Raw genomic sequence first — 14,778 nt, forward strand, 5'->3', positions numbered from 1 at the left:
AATTTATTGGCGATGCAAATTCGGAGATGGACATTCCACTGCCCCACTCGGGGTCGTGCTCAGCGGCCCAACCCCCGAGCAACCACTGAACCAGGCAACGAGGTGACCGGGGTACACGTGTGGCACGGACCATGCCTTTAAGTGCTTTTCGCGCGCTCCTCGCGTTTTTACGTGCATCGCGGACGTGTTTTACCCCAAGTCGTCAAGCGCTAGCCAATTAACCAGCTTGGTCAACCCTGAACCTCGACGAGAAGGTTGTGCTGCGAAGTGTCCTGTGTACTCGTGAACCAAATCACGACCCTGATCACGATTCTAGGCCCGACAATCCCATTCTCACGCCCGTACGGATACACGGGCTCTCTCCTCCTTCTCCATACGGAATCTCTTACTCTCGTTGTCGCCGGAAAGCCCCTCTTTCCACCAGCATCGCCCTTCTTTTTGCATAGGCTACGAGAATTGTACATTACGTCTGTATTTTCGCATCGCCATTTTCTCCTTTTCTGCTGGTAGCAGTCCAACGCACGCATGCACCAGTCGAGATAGGAACAGAGCCAGCCGGTGTCCGGTATCCCGTTCCTTCATTCGACCCCCATCTGACGGGTAGCCTCCCCGCAACCATGGGATCTGTCGAAGTCGTATCGAGCCGACTAGAGTCGTTGCCCCCTCGCCCACCAACACCACCCCGCGAGACAAGCCAGGCTGTCGATGCCACGACCGTCCCGAATCACCGCCTCGTTCTCCCTCCCTCCTCCGACCCTCGTTCTAGTCTCCACACACCACCGAGTGTCTATTCGCCAAACTCTGGAGCCGATTCCAAGAATCCGAGTGGGCGCAGAGCAAGGAAACGTGTGGGCTTCTCTGCAAAAGCCCAGTATAACGAAGCACCCGATTACCCAGGCGTCAACGTTTGCGGCAAGCGATCACCTCTCTCGGCGCCATCGTTGACACAGTCCAGACCTGTTAAGGGCATACTCAAGCAGACCTCATCACCGAGCCCACTTAGCACAAGTGCCAATGTCGATGCCCTGACGACCTCGGCGAACATCTCCGACATGTTGGAATCTACGGTGAAGCAGCTCGCCGGAGCTGACAGGGACTCAAAACGAGATGCCTACACAACCTTGGTCATGGCACTGAAGACATCCAACAACCTCCCCGACCGAATCGCCCTACAGGCAAAGATGGGGCTGTTTGTCCAGTTCATCCAGCGAGACATGACCTCCAAGAACCCCGCCACGGGCGGACCAGACGCACCGCTCGTCAACAATGCTCTCTCCCTCCTCGCTACCTTTCTGTATTTCCATGCCATTGCCTCGACGATACCCAGCGATTTCGGCGTTTTCTTCATCGACCACTGCATCCGATCCTTCGAGGACTCGACCACACCGAAAGATGTTGTCCGACACCTGATGCACGCTGTCGCTACCCAGGACTTTTCTCCCAAAGTTATGACTTCTGATCGCGTAAGGCGTCTAGTGGTGGCTCTACGCAACATCGAAGAAAACTTCAAGGGAAAGAGCATAGTAATGTCTCGAATCCTCATCTACAAGCGTCTGGTACAGCAGTCGAGGCAGCTGATGGTTCTTCATTCGGATTGGCTGAATGACCTCTTCACGGACATGTTGAGCAGGGTCAAAGAGCTGCGATCAGCTGCGATATCTCTGGGTTTCGAAGCCGCCTACACATTCGGAAAGGAGAAGTCGCTTTCACGGAAGGTGATGGAACTCTTCGATACATCCATTGAAGAGATGAAGTTCGCGGAGTACTACCACCAGCAACTCCGTTCCATGGCCAAGGACAAGGATGATAGGCAGTTGACCGCTGCTGTTCCAAAGATCTGGAGTGTCATAATTCTTTTCCTGCGCTGCCCGCTCGACCGGTGGCAGTTCTTCAACCAATGGCTTCAACTGATCCAGATGGGCTTCAACAACAACGACCATCCCCAGACAAAGCAAGAGGCAAACTTCGCCTGGAACCGTTTCGTTTGGTCCATGCATACCGAAGGCCAGTCATTTGTTAAGCTGCTCCCGACGCTGTATCAACCGTTAGGCAGCCAACTCAAGTCGAAATACACCAGCAAGCATATCCGAGAAGTCGTTTTTGGAAGTGTCTGCAACCTCCTTTACTACACCTTCAAGCCTGGCACTAGTACGGCCCTTCTCGACGGCCACTGGGATGCCTGTGTCAAACCCATTACAGAACCTCCTAGAGCCCAATCAAGGAATCCTGATGCCGTCGACGAGCACATGCGGCAGGCCACCTTGATATTGACCGGCCTCTTCGACTCAGCCACGCCGCGGATATGGAGAGAAGAGCGCATTAGAGAGACGCCTCTCGCCCGACCGCATGAGCTGCCCGCTATTGACCCAAAGTGGCTTCGGCGCAACTCTCCACGCGTTTTTCAGGTCATTGAGCCCATCATAAACAGACACTTCCTCGAGATTTCAGACAAGAATAGCCAAGTCCATCGCTTGTGGCAGACATTGGTCGGGGCTATGGTCGCGGCAGCATCAAAAGAAATCAAGGTTTCTGTCGACACCACCGCCTTCATCTCACAAATGTGTGGACTTTTGCTAAAGCATTGGGAGACTGGCCTGGGCGATATAGAAGACCCGAGTCCTGAGACCGTGACTCGATTCTTGGCCAGTGCTCGGGAGCTTATAACTGTCACCGTGGAAGCCCTTGGCCTTCTGCCTTTCACCGGGAAGATGATCTCACTCGGACGGCTTCACACATTTACGCCTGTCTCGACTCCTTCTCACAAGCCCGTAAAGAATGCTGGCGATGCCCGGACACCGTTCCAACACCTCGCTGGCCTGGTGTCGAGGCTGCCTCCAGGCATTCCTGACAACGAAGAATTTGTCGACTTCTTTCGGTCGGCTTTTGTGCCCTTCTTTGCGCCAAAGTCAGCACAATCCCGTTTCGAGTTGGCACAGGAGATGCTATCGGTAATACCCATTTGGTCATCTCCTGTTGCCCATTCTCCCTACGCACCATGGGTCATCGCATCAGAATGTCTGGCTAGTACCTTCAGTCCGTCCCAGAACAGTGCACAAACTACCAGCTCCACCAGTGAGCCTTCTCTTGGCCACGAGTATCGTACGGTTGTCCGACTTCTGGAGCGAGGGTGGAAGGAGGCGCCGAACCTCCCTTGGCGTTACTGGCACTCACTTTTCTCAGTCCTGTCCAACCGAGCCTGCGAAGAGACTGGGGAAGCTGGTCGAGCCCTTGGAGTCATCGAACCGCTCGCAAAAGTTATCCGAGAGTCGCTTCCTGCCAACCGTGCCTCGCCGATATTCGCAAACACTGTTTTGGCTGCAGCAGAACTGCTCTCTGTTGCCAATCATCCGTTGGATAGGCAGGCTGTGGAAGCGGCTCGACGCCGGCTCTGGGGCACTGCGGTGACGGGGCCTCGATCGTCATCGTACGATCCGTTTGATAATCTGTACAAACTGACCAACGAACTCCTGGAACGCTTCTACGAGGCTGGTGACCGTGGCGGCCTCGACGAGTTGGCCACTCCCTTCCTGAATGAATGCAGTGGGTTTCTGTCTCGCTGTAACCCCGAGCTCGCTCCCAAAACAGTGACAAACTTGGAGAGTGGCCTTGCCATGTGGATCAGGGATTCGCAGGGCATTCTGAAAGCCCGCCAGAGCCCTGCAGCGTCTGAAGCAGTATGTTTCTCAGCCAAGGTTATGAGGCCGAATGTTAATTTTGAACAGGTCAAGCTCCTCTGGGACGTTGTAAGCGGGATTGTTCTGCCCACCGTTGCGCCAGGAGAAATTCAACTCGAGGCTTTCGAGGAACTCCTCTGTGCCGCCTTCGAAAGCAAGCACAGACACATTGTCAACTCTATCGCCGAGGCATGGAACCGTATTTACGAAAACGCGGAGGGCATCCATTACCCTGAACATCTCAAGACCGTTTTGCTTGCGATTCAACCCGTCGTCGAGATTGTTCTGCCGGGCCTTGAACGTACCCCTCTGGCATCTACAGAACAGAATCGCTCTTTTGTTGAGTCCCAGGATGATATAGAGATGCTCACTGTATCTTCGACACGATCATCCCGCAGCAGACCTCAACTGCCTGGTCCGCTCAACCGTTCGTCCCCCATCAGCTCAGTCAAGTCTTCGCGGTCTGCGAGAGCGAAGCCGAACAGCACTCCCAAGAATACTCGTAGCAGAGGCCGACGGAGTACTAACATTGCTCGATTGAGACACGATGATTCGCAGATACAATTTGCCCCCATTGAAAAGTCGCCCCTAAACCCGGCAGTCAATCCTGAATCTCAAGTGCTCACTGAACGTCAGAAGGAAATTAGGGAGAGGCAAAAAGACACTGCAGCGCTGTATCCGAACATGCGCTCTAGCCCCCAGGTGCCGTCACAAGAGAATGCGACTGCTGAGCCCAAATCTGCGGTTCCCAAGAGTGGTCCCGAGACGCCAAAGGACATCACACCAAAGCATAGCGCAAGGTACGAGGACTTTGTCAGCTCGACCCCGACACCTCGACGAGGCCAATCATTGGCCATGGCAGAAAACGATCAGGACATGACGGATCCGCCCTCTTCGCCGCCCGAGCCTCGGCCGTTTCCCTTGCTGCCTCAAATCAAATCCCGAACTAGCAGCCGGAGTGAGCTTGACGGCTGGCAATTCAGCTCATCGCCTGTTTCTGGCTCGCCGTCTCCAGAGGTGGCAGTGGTTACTGATGAGCCTGACGAGCTCCACCTCGCGAATGCCGATTCCTCACAGCGTCAATCCGGAGACGCCAGCCCCGATCTCTCAGCAGTGAACGACTCATTTCAAGTGGTGCCCTCAAGCGCCGTGGAGGAGCCGGAACTGCCCCCGCCAGCTTTCGAGCCCAAGGAGATATCACAACTCCCGCAATCTACGCCGTTTGAACAGGCGACAGCCAAGTCTGTCCCAGAATCTCAACATGGAAACAGCCCCTCAACTCCAAAGAATGCTCGGGTTATCAACTTGGAGGTGTTGAGGTCCGGCAACGAGGTTTTCGTTGACGCACCTTCCAGCCCCCAGCCCACGGTTCTCACCAGGTCCGCGACTCGTGCCACGGCTACCAAAGACCGTTCTTTCGAAATGAGCGACGGAGACGAAAACAGCATGCTAAGGCTTGTTGTTGAGCTAGACCGTAGACGTTGCCAGCTCCCGATCAGCGACTATCCTGCGATTTCGCCTCCCAAACCTTCCCAGACCCCCCGAAGTGGTCAAAAGCAGGAGGAGAAGCCTGCTGTGCTTGATTGTATCACGGTTCGCGGCGAGGACGACGACGAAGAGATATATGAGGACGAGCCAGCGGAGCTCGCTCTGTCTCAGCCCAATGCGCGATCGCATAAGAGCAAATCCCGCTCACCCGGGAGACCTTCGACTCCGGTAACCAGGTCGACCGCATCTTCTCCAGACAAGTCCGCCAAGAAGCGGAAGAGAGGCGGAGCGTCTAAGTATGACACCCGCCACAAGAAGAGAAAGTCGGCCGATGAGACCGACATCGATGCCAATATGGAGGCCAACAACGGGGCCGACGAGATGGGGCTTTCCCAACTTACCGTATCCCCCGTGCTTGGTGAAGGGAAATTTCGCAGGAGCCAGCGCATTTCCAATAACACTAGCCCGTCGAAATACTCCATTGTTTCGGCGAGCGAAGACTTGGACGCCGAAGTCCACTCACAGCTGGTTAATGAGCAGCAAGAGGCACAGCACCGCGAGAGCCAGTCCTTCGAGGAACCGGAGGCGGAAGCTTCGTCGACTAAGACAAATTTTGCGATGGAAGAATCCATGGATGTTGACATCGCCGAGGTTACTGATGCCACCGGGCGGTCCGAGCCCCATGTCCCCATCGCAGACTCTGCCAAGGATGTTGACATGGTCGAGTCGTTGAGCGGCGTCCTCGCCAGCCTTCGTTCCGCGGCTTTATCGCGAGAGGAGGTGTACAAGATGGAGGACATTCTTATGGACATCAAGAGGGAGCTCTTCGCGGCCGAGGCGCGTGGACGTGTCTGATTCGGATACGTCATCCAACGCCGACTGACCACGCACGGTGACCCAAAACAGCACTCTCTTTATTTTTCTTATCCTTTATCTTCTCCCTGAACTCCTCATGAGGACATGTCGATACTCTTTGCCCTACGTACATGCTTTTACGACAACGGGTTTTATGGGACCTCGTTACATCATTGGCGCAGATCTTTGTTTATGAGGTGGACGACAGACTGACTGAGACGAGGAGAGAGGGAATCAATCATGGCATTTTTTGTTGTTGTACGAGAGAGAGAGAGAGGAAAGCCGGGGTTCAGGAAAATCACGTATGAAACCGTGTTTGTATAGCATGGATGGATAGGTAAAAGACACCAGAGTCTCACCCCTGTCATCATGTATTGGATTGTCGCGAGCAGATCTGAAGGTCCATCGCCGTCCAGGATAATGACCAAAGAAGAAAGAAGAATCATTATGACCCTTTTTCATTATGGCCCCCCTCCCCCCCGGTCCACCTTATGACCAACTCTTACTGTTATGTTCATAAAGAGGTGTGTCGCGATTGCCATTTCATCGTGATTTGTATTCAATAAGGGGGTAACTCCCGGGCCTGCTTTCCCTTGCGCGCGCGCCTGCTTGTTTACGTTGAAAACTTTGGGGGTCCCTCCACATGTTCCGACCGTCTAAACATCCCTTGTTCTAGCTGACCCGAGAGATTCGATCGGTGATGGTTTTCACCTCCTGGGACTTTCTCAGACATGATTTTCGGTTTTCGGCCTCCTCTCTCGACCATGGGCCACGCGTCTGGTTACATTGGCTACAACATCCACGTAGAACTCTCATCAGACAGCAACACAGCACCCTAGTTGCAAACCACGGCCACCTCACTTTGCCGTGATGACCTGGGCGCCCTCAAAGGCGTCACCGGGCTCGACCTTCTGCCAACCCTTGACGGCACCGGGCTCGACGCAGAGCATGTTTTTGTAGCCGTCGTCCGGGGAGAAGTCGGCGATGGAGGCGGCCTTGTCGGCCCAGGGGTTCCAGACGACAACATTGTCGAGATTATCGCGGACGACCGAGTAGATGGGCCGGCCGTCCTCGAGGACGACGACAGGGGCCTTGGGGCCGGCGGTGGGCGTGTAGATGCGGTCCGTCTCGGCGGTGATGGCGACGTCGCCGGATTGCGTTTTGGCGGCGCCTGCGTCAACCTTGTCGGTGTAGGGAGCGGCGTCGAGGCCCTGGACTGTGACTTTTGTGATGTCCTGGAAGAGACGGATGGGTTAGCTTTTTGGGCAAAGAAGGATTAAGGGAAGGGGAGCGAGGGGGACAGAAGGAGAATATGTAAGTAGAGGAGACGTACGTTCACGCGCAGGTAGGTGTGTAGCAGGACCTGGCAATCAAAGGCCTCGTCGCCCTCGTTGGTAATGACCAAGGCGGTGGACAAGGTGTCGCGGTCGAGCGAGACGCTGTAGATGGCGCCGAACTTGTACCCCCACTTGACCTGGGTGTCCTGGTCGAGGTTGGCCGACGACAGGCCAAAGTCGAGCTTGACGGAGGACTCGGAGCCGGCGGGGCCTTCACTGGTGGACTTGCCGAGGAACTCCCAGCGGGAGCTGCGGGCGAAGCCGTGTTGAGCGAGGGAGGCTGTGGGCGGGTGGGCGTCGGAGGGGGGGCCGAAGACGGGGAAGACGAGGGGGATACCGCCGCGGACGGGGCGGGAGCCGTCGAGGGCGGAAGAGGAGGAGAGCCAGAGGCGGTCGGCGCCGTCGGCAGACCTCCAGGAGAGGACGGTGGCGCCGTGGAGGAGGACCTCGACGGACTCGCCGGTGGGCAAGGTCGCGGAGACTCGCGAGTTTGCGTGGGTTATAGAGACGGTGGCCTGGGGAGGAAGACCGGGCGTGGTGGCCAGGGCGGTGGGTTTGTTGGGCCGGTCGACCATATTTGCTGCTCTAGTGGTGGTTGTTATGCTGACGGGAAGACTGTTTTGAGGAGGTTAGGTCGGGCGATGTTTCGGGAAGGAGGGAGAGGGGGTTTGTGTTGGCGCGGGGTAGGCAACGCCGTGAGATGGAGACTGACGAGGTGGGACGGGCTTCTAAGTAGTAAAATAGGCTCTATGACGGAAGCGTCCGAGATGGGAAAAAATAAAAAAAGAGATGAGGCTGTAGAGAGAAGGGAGAGGAAGAGAAGAGAGAGAGGATTGGGCGTTGGGGAAAGGTTAGGAGGTTCCGGTGTCAGAGAAGAAGCAGAGCAATCAGGTAGCTGTCGGATACAATGGCAACGGGTGGATGCACGGGTAAAAGGCCCAGCACCAGGGAGTAGGTAGATAGATATGTAGGAATGTATGTAAGCAGGGATCGAGCAAGGTCTATGGCGACGGAAAACGTACGCAAGGTTTCCTTGCAGCGTCTTTGTTGGTGTCGAGAGATTGCGGGGCGGAGGGGGAGAGACGAGAAGGGGGGAGCTGTGGTGACGGATGAGGGGGAGGGGCAGCTCTGGCTAGCGTGTCGATGAGAGGGGTGTTTGTCAGGCCGTATGCCAAGCGACCATCCAGGAGCTCTAGCGGTAAAAAGCTGCGACTATCACCGGTAAGCGGGGGGGTGAAGCGAGCGCTGGAAGCTCCTCGCCGTTTGCCAACTCTAGAAAGGCAATGAGGGTATCGCCCGTTGGTTGTTCCCGTCCCCTTCGCTACCTTCTATTTCTTACACAGAGCCTTTTCCTTCGACCTTTCCTTTTGTTTTTTGTTTAGTTGGCTATACATTATCCACTCACCTTTTTTCCTCTTCCTTTTTTGGAGCAGACTACGGATACCCACCGCAATGCAAGGATGGGTATTACCCAACTGGCGGCCGCCCCTCCATCTCCCCCAAACCGCGCCCGTTACTCTGAAACGAACTTCATCCTTCGACCAGCTCCCCAAACGAAAACGACCCCTGTCCCGCCTCTCAGTAAGCGTGCCATCGTTCTCCTCTATGAGTATGTAAGCCAGAGACAACCAGGCAGCACCTGCAAAGATCGCCCACCAAACGTGTGAAGAACGCAAATCATCTTCAGGGGTCGTTGAAGGGTTTGATGTGCATTGTTAATGGCGGACTTGTTTCCTGAAAAGGTCCATCCCTAAGAAGATGATGCAGGGGCTCGTGCCGGTTTCTCGGCCGAAACGCGCCAGGAGGAAACTTGCGTGAAGCAAGCCCATGATACCCAGGCGGATCGACGACCGGAACCTCGATTCTTTGCTTATGGGGATTTGGAGTTGGTCGCCAAAGGGGTTCCCCGACCGAGGCCTGGTGAATTGAGCTGCCTTCAAAGATTCGTGCACATACTGCTGATCAGCCAGGAGTTCCACCTCGCTCGTTGAGTAATGATCCGTCATCGTAGCGGAAGGAGAAAAGTCGGTGCCTGGGAGTCACCCGAAAGAAGAAGAAGAAGAGGAAGAGAAAAGCATACAAGAAAAACAACCAAAAGAAGGAAAGAAAAGGGAAAAGACAGAATCGTGATGGTCGACTTTTGGATCTATAGACAACCCCATAGGGCGAAAACAAAACACATCCTCCCCCCTCTCACGCTTTCTCCAGCTTGAACCCGATGCTGTCCCGGTCGTCCCTCACGACGCGGCCCCATTCCAGTAGGAGTCGAAACAGGTATATCTCCATGTCCTCCCTCCGAAGCGCTTCGCCTGCCCAACGCGCCCCTTGCGTCGCGATCCACTCGGCGTCCTCCCACCGCGCCTCAAACTCCACCTCGCGCCCGTTGATCGCTCCGCGGCCCTTGAGCCCAACAAAGTATGCCACCGTGCTGTGCAGCGCCTGGAATCGCGTGTCAATGGGTACGAAGTGCAGCCATGGTATGAGCCGCTCCGAGTACCACTCGCCAAACACCGATGAAAGGAGCGGTACGCTGCCCGCCGACCGGATCGTCCGTAGCATCCCCGCCGGAGGTGCCGTGTCCTCGTCCAGCAGCAGCACGTACCGGTTATCGAGCGGATCCCCCACCGCCACTTTCCGCCCAAGCTCCGCCTCGGCCGCTTCGCACCCGGGGCCGCCCGAGCACGCGTACTCCGAGATGCCTACGTCCAACGGAAGCACCGCGTTGGCCTCCCGCGCGCTGACCGTCTCGTAGCTGTACCAGTTCCCCTGCGACGGCGCGCCTAGCATCATCGTAACCTCCTCCGCAGCCGTAGCGTTGTTGACGAGGTGGACCAGCCGGTGCTTGTGGTTCCCGCGCAGCGCCTCGTCGCTGATGGGCTTGTCGCCAATCTTGCCGCGCCAGTACACGCCATCTTTGCGCTGCCGGAAGTCTTTTGTCACTTCGGGGCCCTCGTCGGCCAGCGGCACCAGGGGTATGAGTATGTCGTTGAAGCCGTCGGCCTTGTGCCTACTGAATATGGGCAGTAGCTCCTGCAAGGGCGTGATGGGCGGCGCCGACGTGTGGAAGCTATGGAGCCGCGTGAGGTCTTGTTGGTCACAAAGACTTTTGGATTGCGGGTAGCGCTTCAGGAACTGCTCATCCGAGTGCGGTCTGGCGCAAGATGTGCAGAAATCGCGGACGTTCCAGTGGAGACCCGATCTCCCCGGGCTGTCTGCCGGACACACCGAGGCTTCCATCTCCCGCCACGCCTTGGTGGACGCAAACATGTCTCGTTTCGTGTGCGACACGACGATGGGCGAATCGGCCAGGACTTTTGGCTTGTCTTGGACGTGTTGCGAATCTGAGCTTTGGGCTTCAACGGCCTTCTCGGGTTGGGGGGCATCGCCGATGCCATCTGCCGCTGGGTCCTCGGCCGAACGCGACGACAGGTGCTTGAACTTCTTCTTCATCCCTGCAATGTCGATCCTGCGGAGATCATACCACGGAGTCAATACCCTCGGCTGGTTGCTCAGGTTGATGGGAACCTTCATGTCCGACAGGTGCTCTACGAACCCCTGAATCATAGTGACCAGCTCGTTGAGCACCCTCCTGTTCTCGTCGTCGCCGTCGTAGTCGTGCGCCACTTGCTTGTTCGTAATTGTGACAACCGCAATATGCGGTTCTTTTGCAACCCTCTCATCATAGGCCTGCCGGATCGCCTCCGGCTTAACGCCCCAGAAAGGAAATATGTCACTCTCCATTTGCTCAAAGTGGTCGATGATGGCCGTCTTGCGCGCCTTGGCAAACTCGAACCACTTGTCGAAATTGGGGGGCGGATCTCTGCCGTAGTGCCGTTCATGGTACACACTGACGGCGGTGCGGATGTTGTCGCTGGTCATGGCATGCCGGAGCCAACGGTCCGATTCCACCCTAGTGTCATAGATGATTTTGTTGAGGGGGTGCTGTTTCTCCGTGGTCGACTTGACGAGACCGGTAATGGTCATCCCAATGAACGTCGCCAGCAAAATGATTAGTAGCAACACTCTGGGGATGAAGAGGATCGAGCGGACGTTGGTGCTGTAAAGAAACATGCTGTAGCCTGCGGTCAAAAGGTAAAGCGGCCCGATGGCCACGATTTTGGACTGCATTTGCCAGGTTCCAACATGACTGATGTTCTGGAAACTCGCCGCCATGCCACATATGAAGGTGACTAGGCTCGCAGGCGTGACAGGGCTCGTTTCACAAACGAGTATGCCCAAGGAAACGACGAGGACGGAAAAGGCGAAGCCGTCGATGAAGACGTCGAAGATGTACAACGAGTCAATCCCGCCGATGGATGCCGGGTAGCCCTCGCTGGTGGACACGAGTGGGGATATCAGGATCTGGAAGACCTTGATGAAGAACCCCGAGAGAAGCAAGATGGAAGCCAGCGTCCGGAGGCGCACCTTTGTCGTCCTCGCCCAGGATAGAATGCGCCAGAACAGCGTTATGATGGCGGCGTCTAGGAATAGGCCGACAAGCTGGAAGGCCAGGGTCGACAGCCGACTGTCCGAGAGGGACGAGCAGAAGAAGGTCGATCTGGGTTCCTGTGTGACTGCGACAAAGGTGCCGTAGCAGACAAGGAAAGTGCTCCCCAGCGCGAGAGATCCAGAGCCGTTGGCCCATACCGCCAGATCGTCAAGAGGCGTTGCCCAAGGGTCTTCCTCTGGGGGTGGAGCGCGGGCCTTTTGATAGTAAAGAACATGGTACATGACCAGGTACAGAGACAGAAACGACTGTTATTGTCAGTCAGTCTGATCTCCGTCTAGTGAAGAGTTCGGGACGTAAGGGGGAGGGCATGCGACTCACCTGGATTCCTGGTGTGGAGCACTGGAGCTGGGAATTCACGCGATAAAAGACTTCGAGGCGCAGGAAGATGCAGAAGATCAAAAGGGGCGCAAAGTAGCGCCGCGGCCTGGCTGGGATTGTCTGCTCGATGGCTCTTTGGGAGTCGGACCCGGGCTCATCTGGAACAACGCAGTTAGTCAACTCTCGGGTTGGGTGGTGTTTAGGTGCAGTCACGGAAACTCACCGAATCGGCCATCGGCGCCAGGTAGCCATGCGGCAACATAGCTCGCGAGCCATGTTAAGCCACCTGATATCAACAGAATCAAGACGGACGACAGACGAGGGTAAACTAAAAACCAGATGTGTCAGCGACCAGCCTCTCATGTGGCAGTAATCCCATGGGTTGCATACCAATCAGGGAATGGCCCTCAAAGTTGGATGATATCCATAAAAAAGAACCGACAGCACTTTGACCGTGTTAGCCGTTAATCATTGAGCAGATGGCGTTGTACGGGACGGGTGAAAAAGGGGATTGGGGGCCACATACCAAACTGTCGTCAGATGTATATGCGCATCGCGTGCCATTGAGAGAGAGTTGGAGAGTTGGAAAGAAGGATGAACACCTACCAGCCCGGGTAGGTCTTGACGATTACAACGCAACCAAAGGCGGAATCATGAGGTCAATCTAAAAGGAAGAAAAACCAATCGCTCTTGGTTCAGTAAGGCATGGGGATTTTTCGCTTTGCTTCTTTCTCGCTTTTTCTTCCAGTTGATGGAAACATGATGAACTCGGAATATTGATTGGCACTCGCAATCGTCCACAGACAGGTTCCCAGCCAGCGCCGGGTCTTACATAATCGCAATTAATCTAGCCCCTAGAAAGACGCGTCCTACCCCCCGTAATTCCCTCCCTGCGCTGAACACTGCGCCCCTCCCCCCCTGAACCGCGTCAAGCTCCGCTCCTTGTCCGTCCCTCCCAGTCCATCCGACGCTCCGTCCCCCGAGCTGCCGTCTGTTCCGGCACCGAACTGTTCATCGTTCACTGACATCACCGGCCCCCTTACTTCCCGACTGGCCCTCAAATCCTCTCCGTCCAGCACCACACACTGCTCACCCCTCTTCACCCCGACCTCGACCTCCCATGGCGCAACAACAATGGCCGGCCTTAACGACTCCCCCTCCCCCTTCCTCAAACGCCTCGCCGTGCCCGGCGTGTGCCTGCTGATCGCCTTCCTCGCCTACACCTCTCAGCTCCTCTTCCACCTCGCCGGCGACTCCTTCGCCCCCGGCCGCCTCTCCCGCTTGGAGACCTACATCTTCAACGCCTTGCTTCTCTGCCTCTGGTATACCTACTACAAGTCCTGCACCGTCGACCCGGGCCGCTATGTCTTCCGCGACTCTATAATCGAGGTCCCGGAGCCCGACGAGTACGGCCTCGTGCGCCGCTGGTGCAAGAAGTGCGCCGCCCCGAAGCCCCCGCGCGCCCACCACTGCCGGCACTGCGCACGCTGCATACCACGTAAGATACCCTTTGCTTTGGACAGTAACCGACTGCCTATTTTGACCGCTCCCCCGGCGTGTGGCCGTCTTTACTGACAAACTGCCCCCTTCAGGTATGGACCACCACTGCCCTTGGACCGCAAACTGCGTCTCCCTCACCACCTTTCCGCACTTCCTCCGCTTCCTCCTCTTCACGAACCTCTCCCTCTGGTACCTCGCCCGCCTGCTCTATGTCCGCTTCGCCGCCATCTGGGAAAACCGCCTGCTCCCATCATACCTAGGCCCCTCCCTCCCTGTCCTCGTACACCTGACGGTCCTCTCCCTCGTATGCTTCTTCACCTGCTTCGCCCTCGGCATCCTCCTCTTCTCTACCCTCCGCAGCTGGGTCCTCAACGAGACTATGATCGAGGGCTGGGAGCTCGACCGCCACGCCGCCGTCTGCGACCGCCGCGACCGCCTGGACGGGTCCGCGGGGGAGTTCTGGACCATCACGGGCCCCGACGGAAAGAAGATGCGCTTCGGCAAAATCGAGTTCCCGTATGACGTCGGCATCTACGCGAACCTCTCGCAGGCCATGGGCACCTCGAACCCGCTGCTGTGGCTGTTCCCCTTGGCAGGCAACCCGGACACAAACAAGGATGGGAGGGGCGTGGGCTGGGAGTGGCCGGAGAACGGGTTGAACCACAAGGAGGGCATGTGGCCGCCGCCGGACCCTGACAAAGCGCGTCACTCTCGGCAGGGCGGCTGGCCTGCGGCACGAGACCCCGAGAGCGTACGGGTACCGCGGTATGGAAGTAAAGAAGAGGAGCTTGGGGCGTTCAAGACGCGTCAGGAGGCGGACTTGCGGCGGTGGCAGGGTCAGCGGTCACGGCTGATGACCGAGTTGGAGGAGGTGGACGGCTATGACCTCATGGACGATGAATCCGACGACGACAACGGCGGGTATGAGCAGGGCGCGGACGGAGAACCCGGGTGGACAAACACCGACGGTGAGCGTTTACAAGACTTTGGAGTTGACGAGGACGAGGACATGACTGACGAGGCTGACGATGACGTGCCACTTGCCGAGTTGCTGCGCCGGAGAAAAATCTTACAAAGGGATGGCGAGGAGTAGCAC

General features: G+C 56.6%; 4 protein-coding genes across 4 annotated transcripts; 2 read left to right on the top strand and 2 right to left on the bottom strand.

Annotated features, from left to right (window-relative positions):
• The first annotated feature begins 218 nt into the window (after positions 1 to 218).
• CDEST_12497 (Putative telomere-associated protein Rif1) lies at positions 219 to 6,154 on the top strand. Its single transcript, XM_062928653.1, has one exon. The coding sequence runs from the start codon at positions 618 to 620 to the stop codon at positions 6,015 to 6,017; it is 5,400 nt and encodes a 1,799-aa protein (XP_062784704.1). The 5' UTR covers positions 219 to 617; the 3' UTR covers positions 6,018 to 6,154.
• Position 6,155: 1 nt separating this feature from the next.
• CDEST_12498 (Putative aldose 1-/Glucose-6-phosphate 1-epimerase, galactose mutarotase-like domain superfamily) lies at positions 6,156 to 8,454 on the bottom strand. The gene is made up of 2 exons (XM_062928654.1): positions 7,351 to 8,454; positions 6,156 to 7,252 (listed from the first exon to the last, which is right to left on the bottom strand). Exons 1-2 carry the CDS (start codon positions 7,927 to 7,929, stop codon positions 6,875 to 6,877), a joined length of 957 nt encoding a protein of 318 aa, XP_062784705.1. The 5' UTR covers positions 7,930 to 8,454; the 3' UTR covers positions 6,156 to 6,874.
• A 1,000-nt stretch (positions 8,455 to 9,454) lies between these two features.
• On the bottom strand, positions 9,455 to 12,944 carry CDEST_12499 (uncharacterized protein). The gene is made up of 5 exons (XM_062928655.1): positions 12,709 to 12,944; positions 12,573 to 12,628; positions 12,406 to 12,510; positions 12,183 to 12,340; positions 9,455 to 12,109 (listed from the first exon to the last, which is right to left on the bottom strand). Exons 1-5 carry the CDS (start codon positions 12,744 to 12,746, stop codon positions 9,548 to 9,550), a joined length of 2,919 nt encoding a protein of 972 aa, XP_062784706.1. The 5' UTR covers positions 12,747 to 12,944; the 3' UTR covers positions 9,455 to 9,547.
• Positions 12,945 to 13,104: 160 nt separating this feature from the next.
• CDEST_12500 (Putative palmitoyltransferase, DHHC domain, palmitoyltransferase PFA4) lies at positions 13,105 to 14,778 on the top strand. Its single transcript, XM_062928656.1, has 2 exons — positions 13,105 to 13,680; positions 13,775 to 14,778. The coding sequence occupies exons 1-2, from the start codon at positions 13,317 to 13,319 to the stop codon at positions 14,773 to 14,775; spliced, it is 1,365 nt and encodes a 454-aa protein (XP_062784707.1). The 5' UTR covers positions 13,105 to 13,316; the 3' UTR covers positions 14,776 to 14,778.

This window comes from Colletotrichum destructivum, chromosome 8 (genome assembly GCF_034447905.1).
Source record: "Colletotrichum destructivum chromosome 8, complete sequence".
Lineage (NCBI taxonomy): Eukaryota > Fungi > Ascomycota > Sordariomycetes > Glomerellales > Glomerellaceae > Colletotrichum > Colletotrichum destructivum.

Coding starts and splice junctions, on each gene's coding strand:
- CDEST_12497 (XM_062928653.1), top strand. CDS start 618: ATGGGATCTGTCGAAGTCGTATCGAGCCGACTAGAGTCGTTGCCCCCT.
- CDEST_12498 (XM_062928654.1), bottom strand. CDS start 7,929: ATGGTCGACCGGCCCAACAAACCCACCGCCCTGGCCACCACGCCCGGT. Junction 7,253..7,350: donor ACACCTACCTGCGCGTGAAC/GTACGTCTCCTC, acceptor CGTCTCTTCCAG/GACATCACAAAAGTCACAGT.
- CDEST_12499 (XM_062928655.1), bottom strand. CDS start 12,746: ATGGCACGCGATGCGCATATACATCTGACGACAGTTTG. Junction 12,629..12,708: donor ATACATCTGACGACAGTTTG/GTATGTGGCCCC, acceptor ACACGGTCAAAG/TGCTGTCGGTTCTTTTTTAT. Junction 12,341..12,405: donor TGGCGCCGATGGCCGATTCG/GTGAGTTTCCGT, acceptor GCGTTGTTCCAG/ATGAGCCCGGGTCCGACTCC.
- CDEST_12500 (XM_062928656.1), top strand. CDS start 13,317: ATGGCCGGCCTTAACGACTCCCCCTCCCCCTTCCTCAAACGCCTCGCC. Junction 13,681..13,774: donor CTGCGCACGCTGCATACCAC/GTAAGATACCCT, acceptor TGCCCCCTTCAG/GTATGGACCACCACTGCCCT.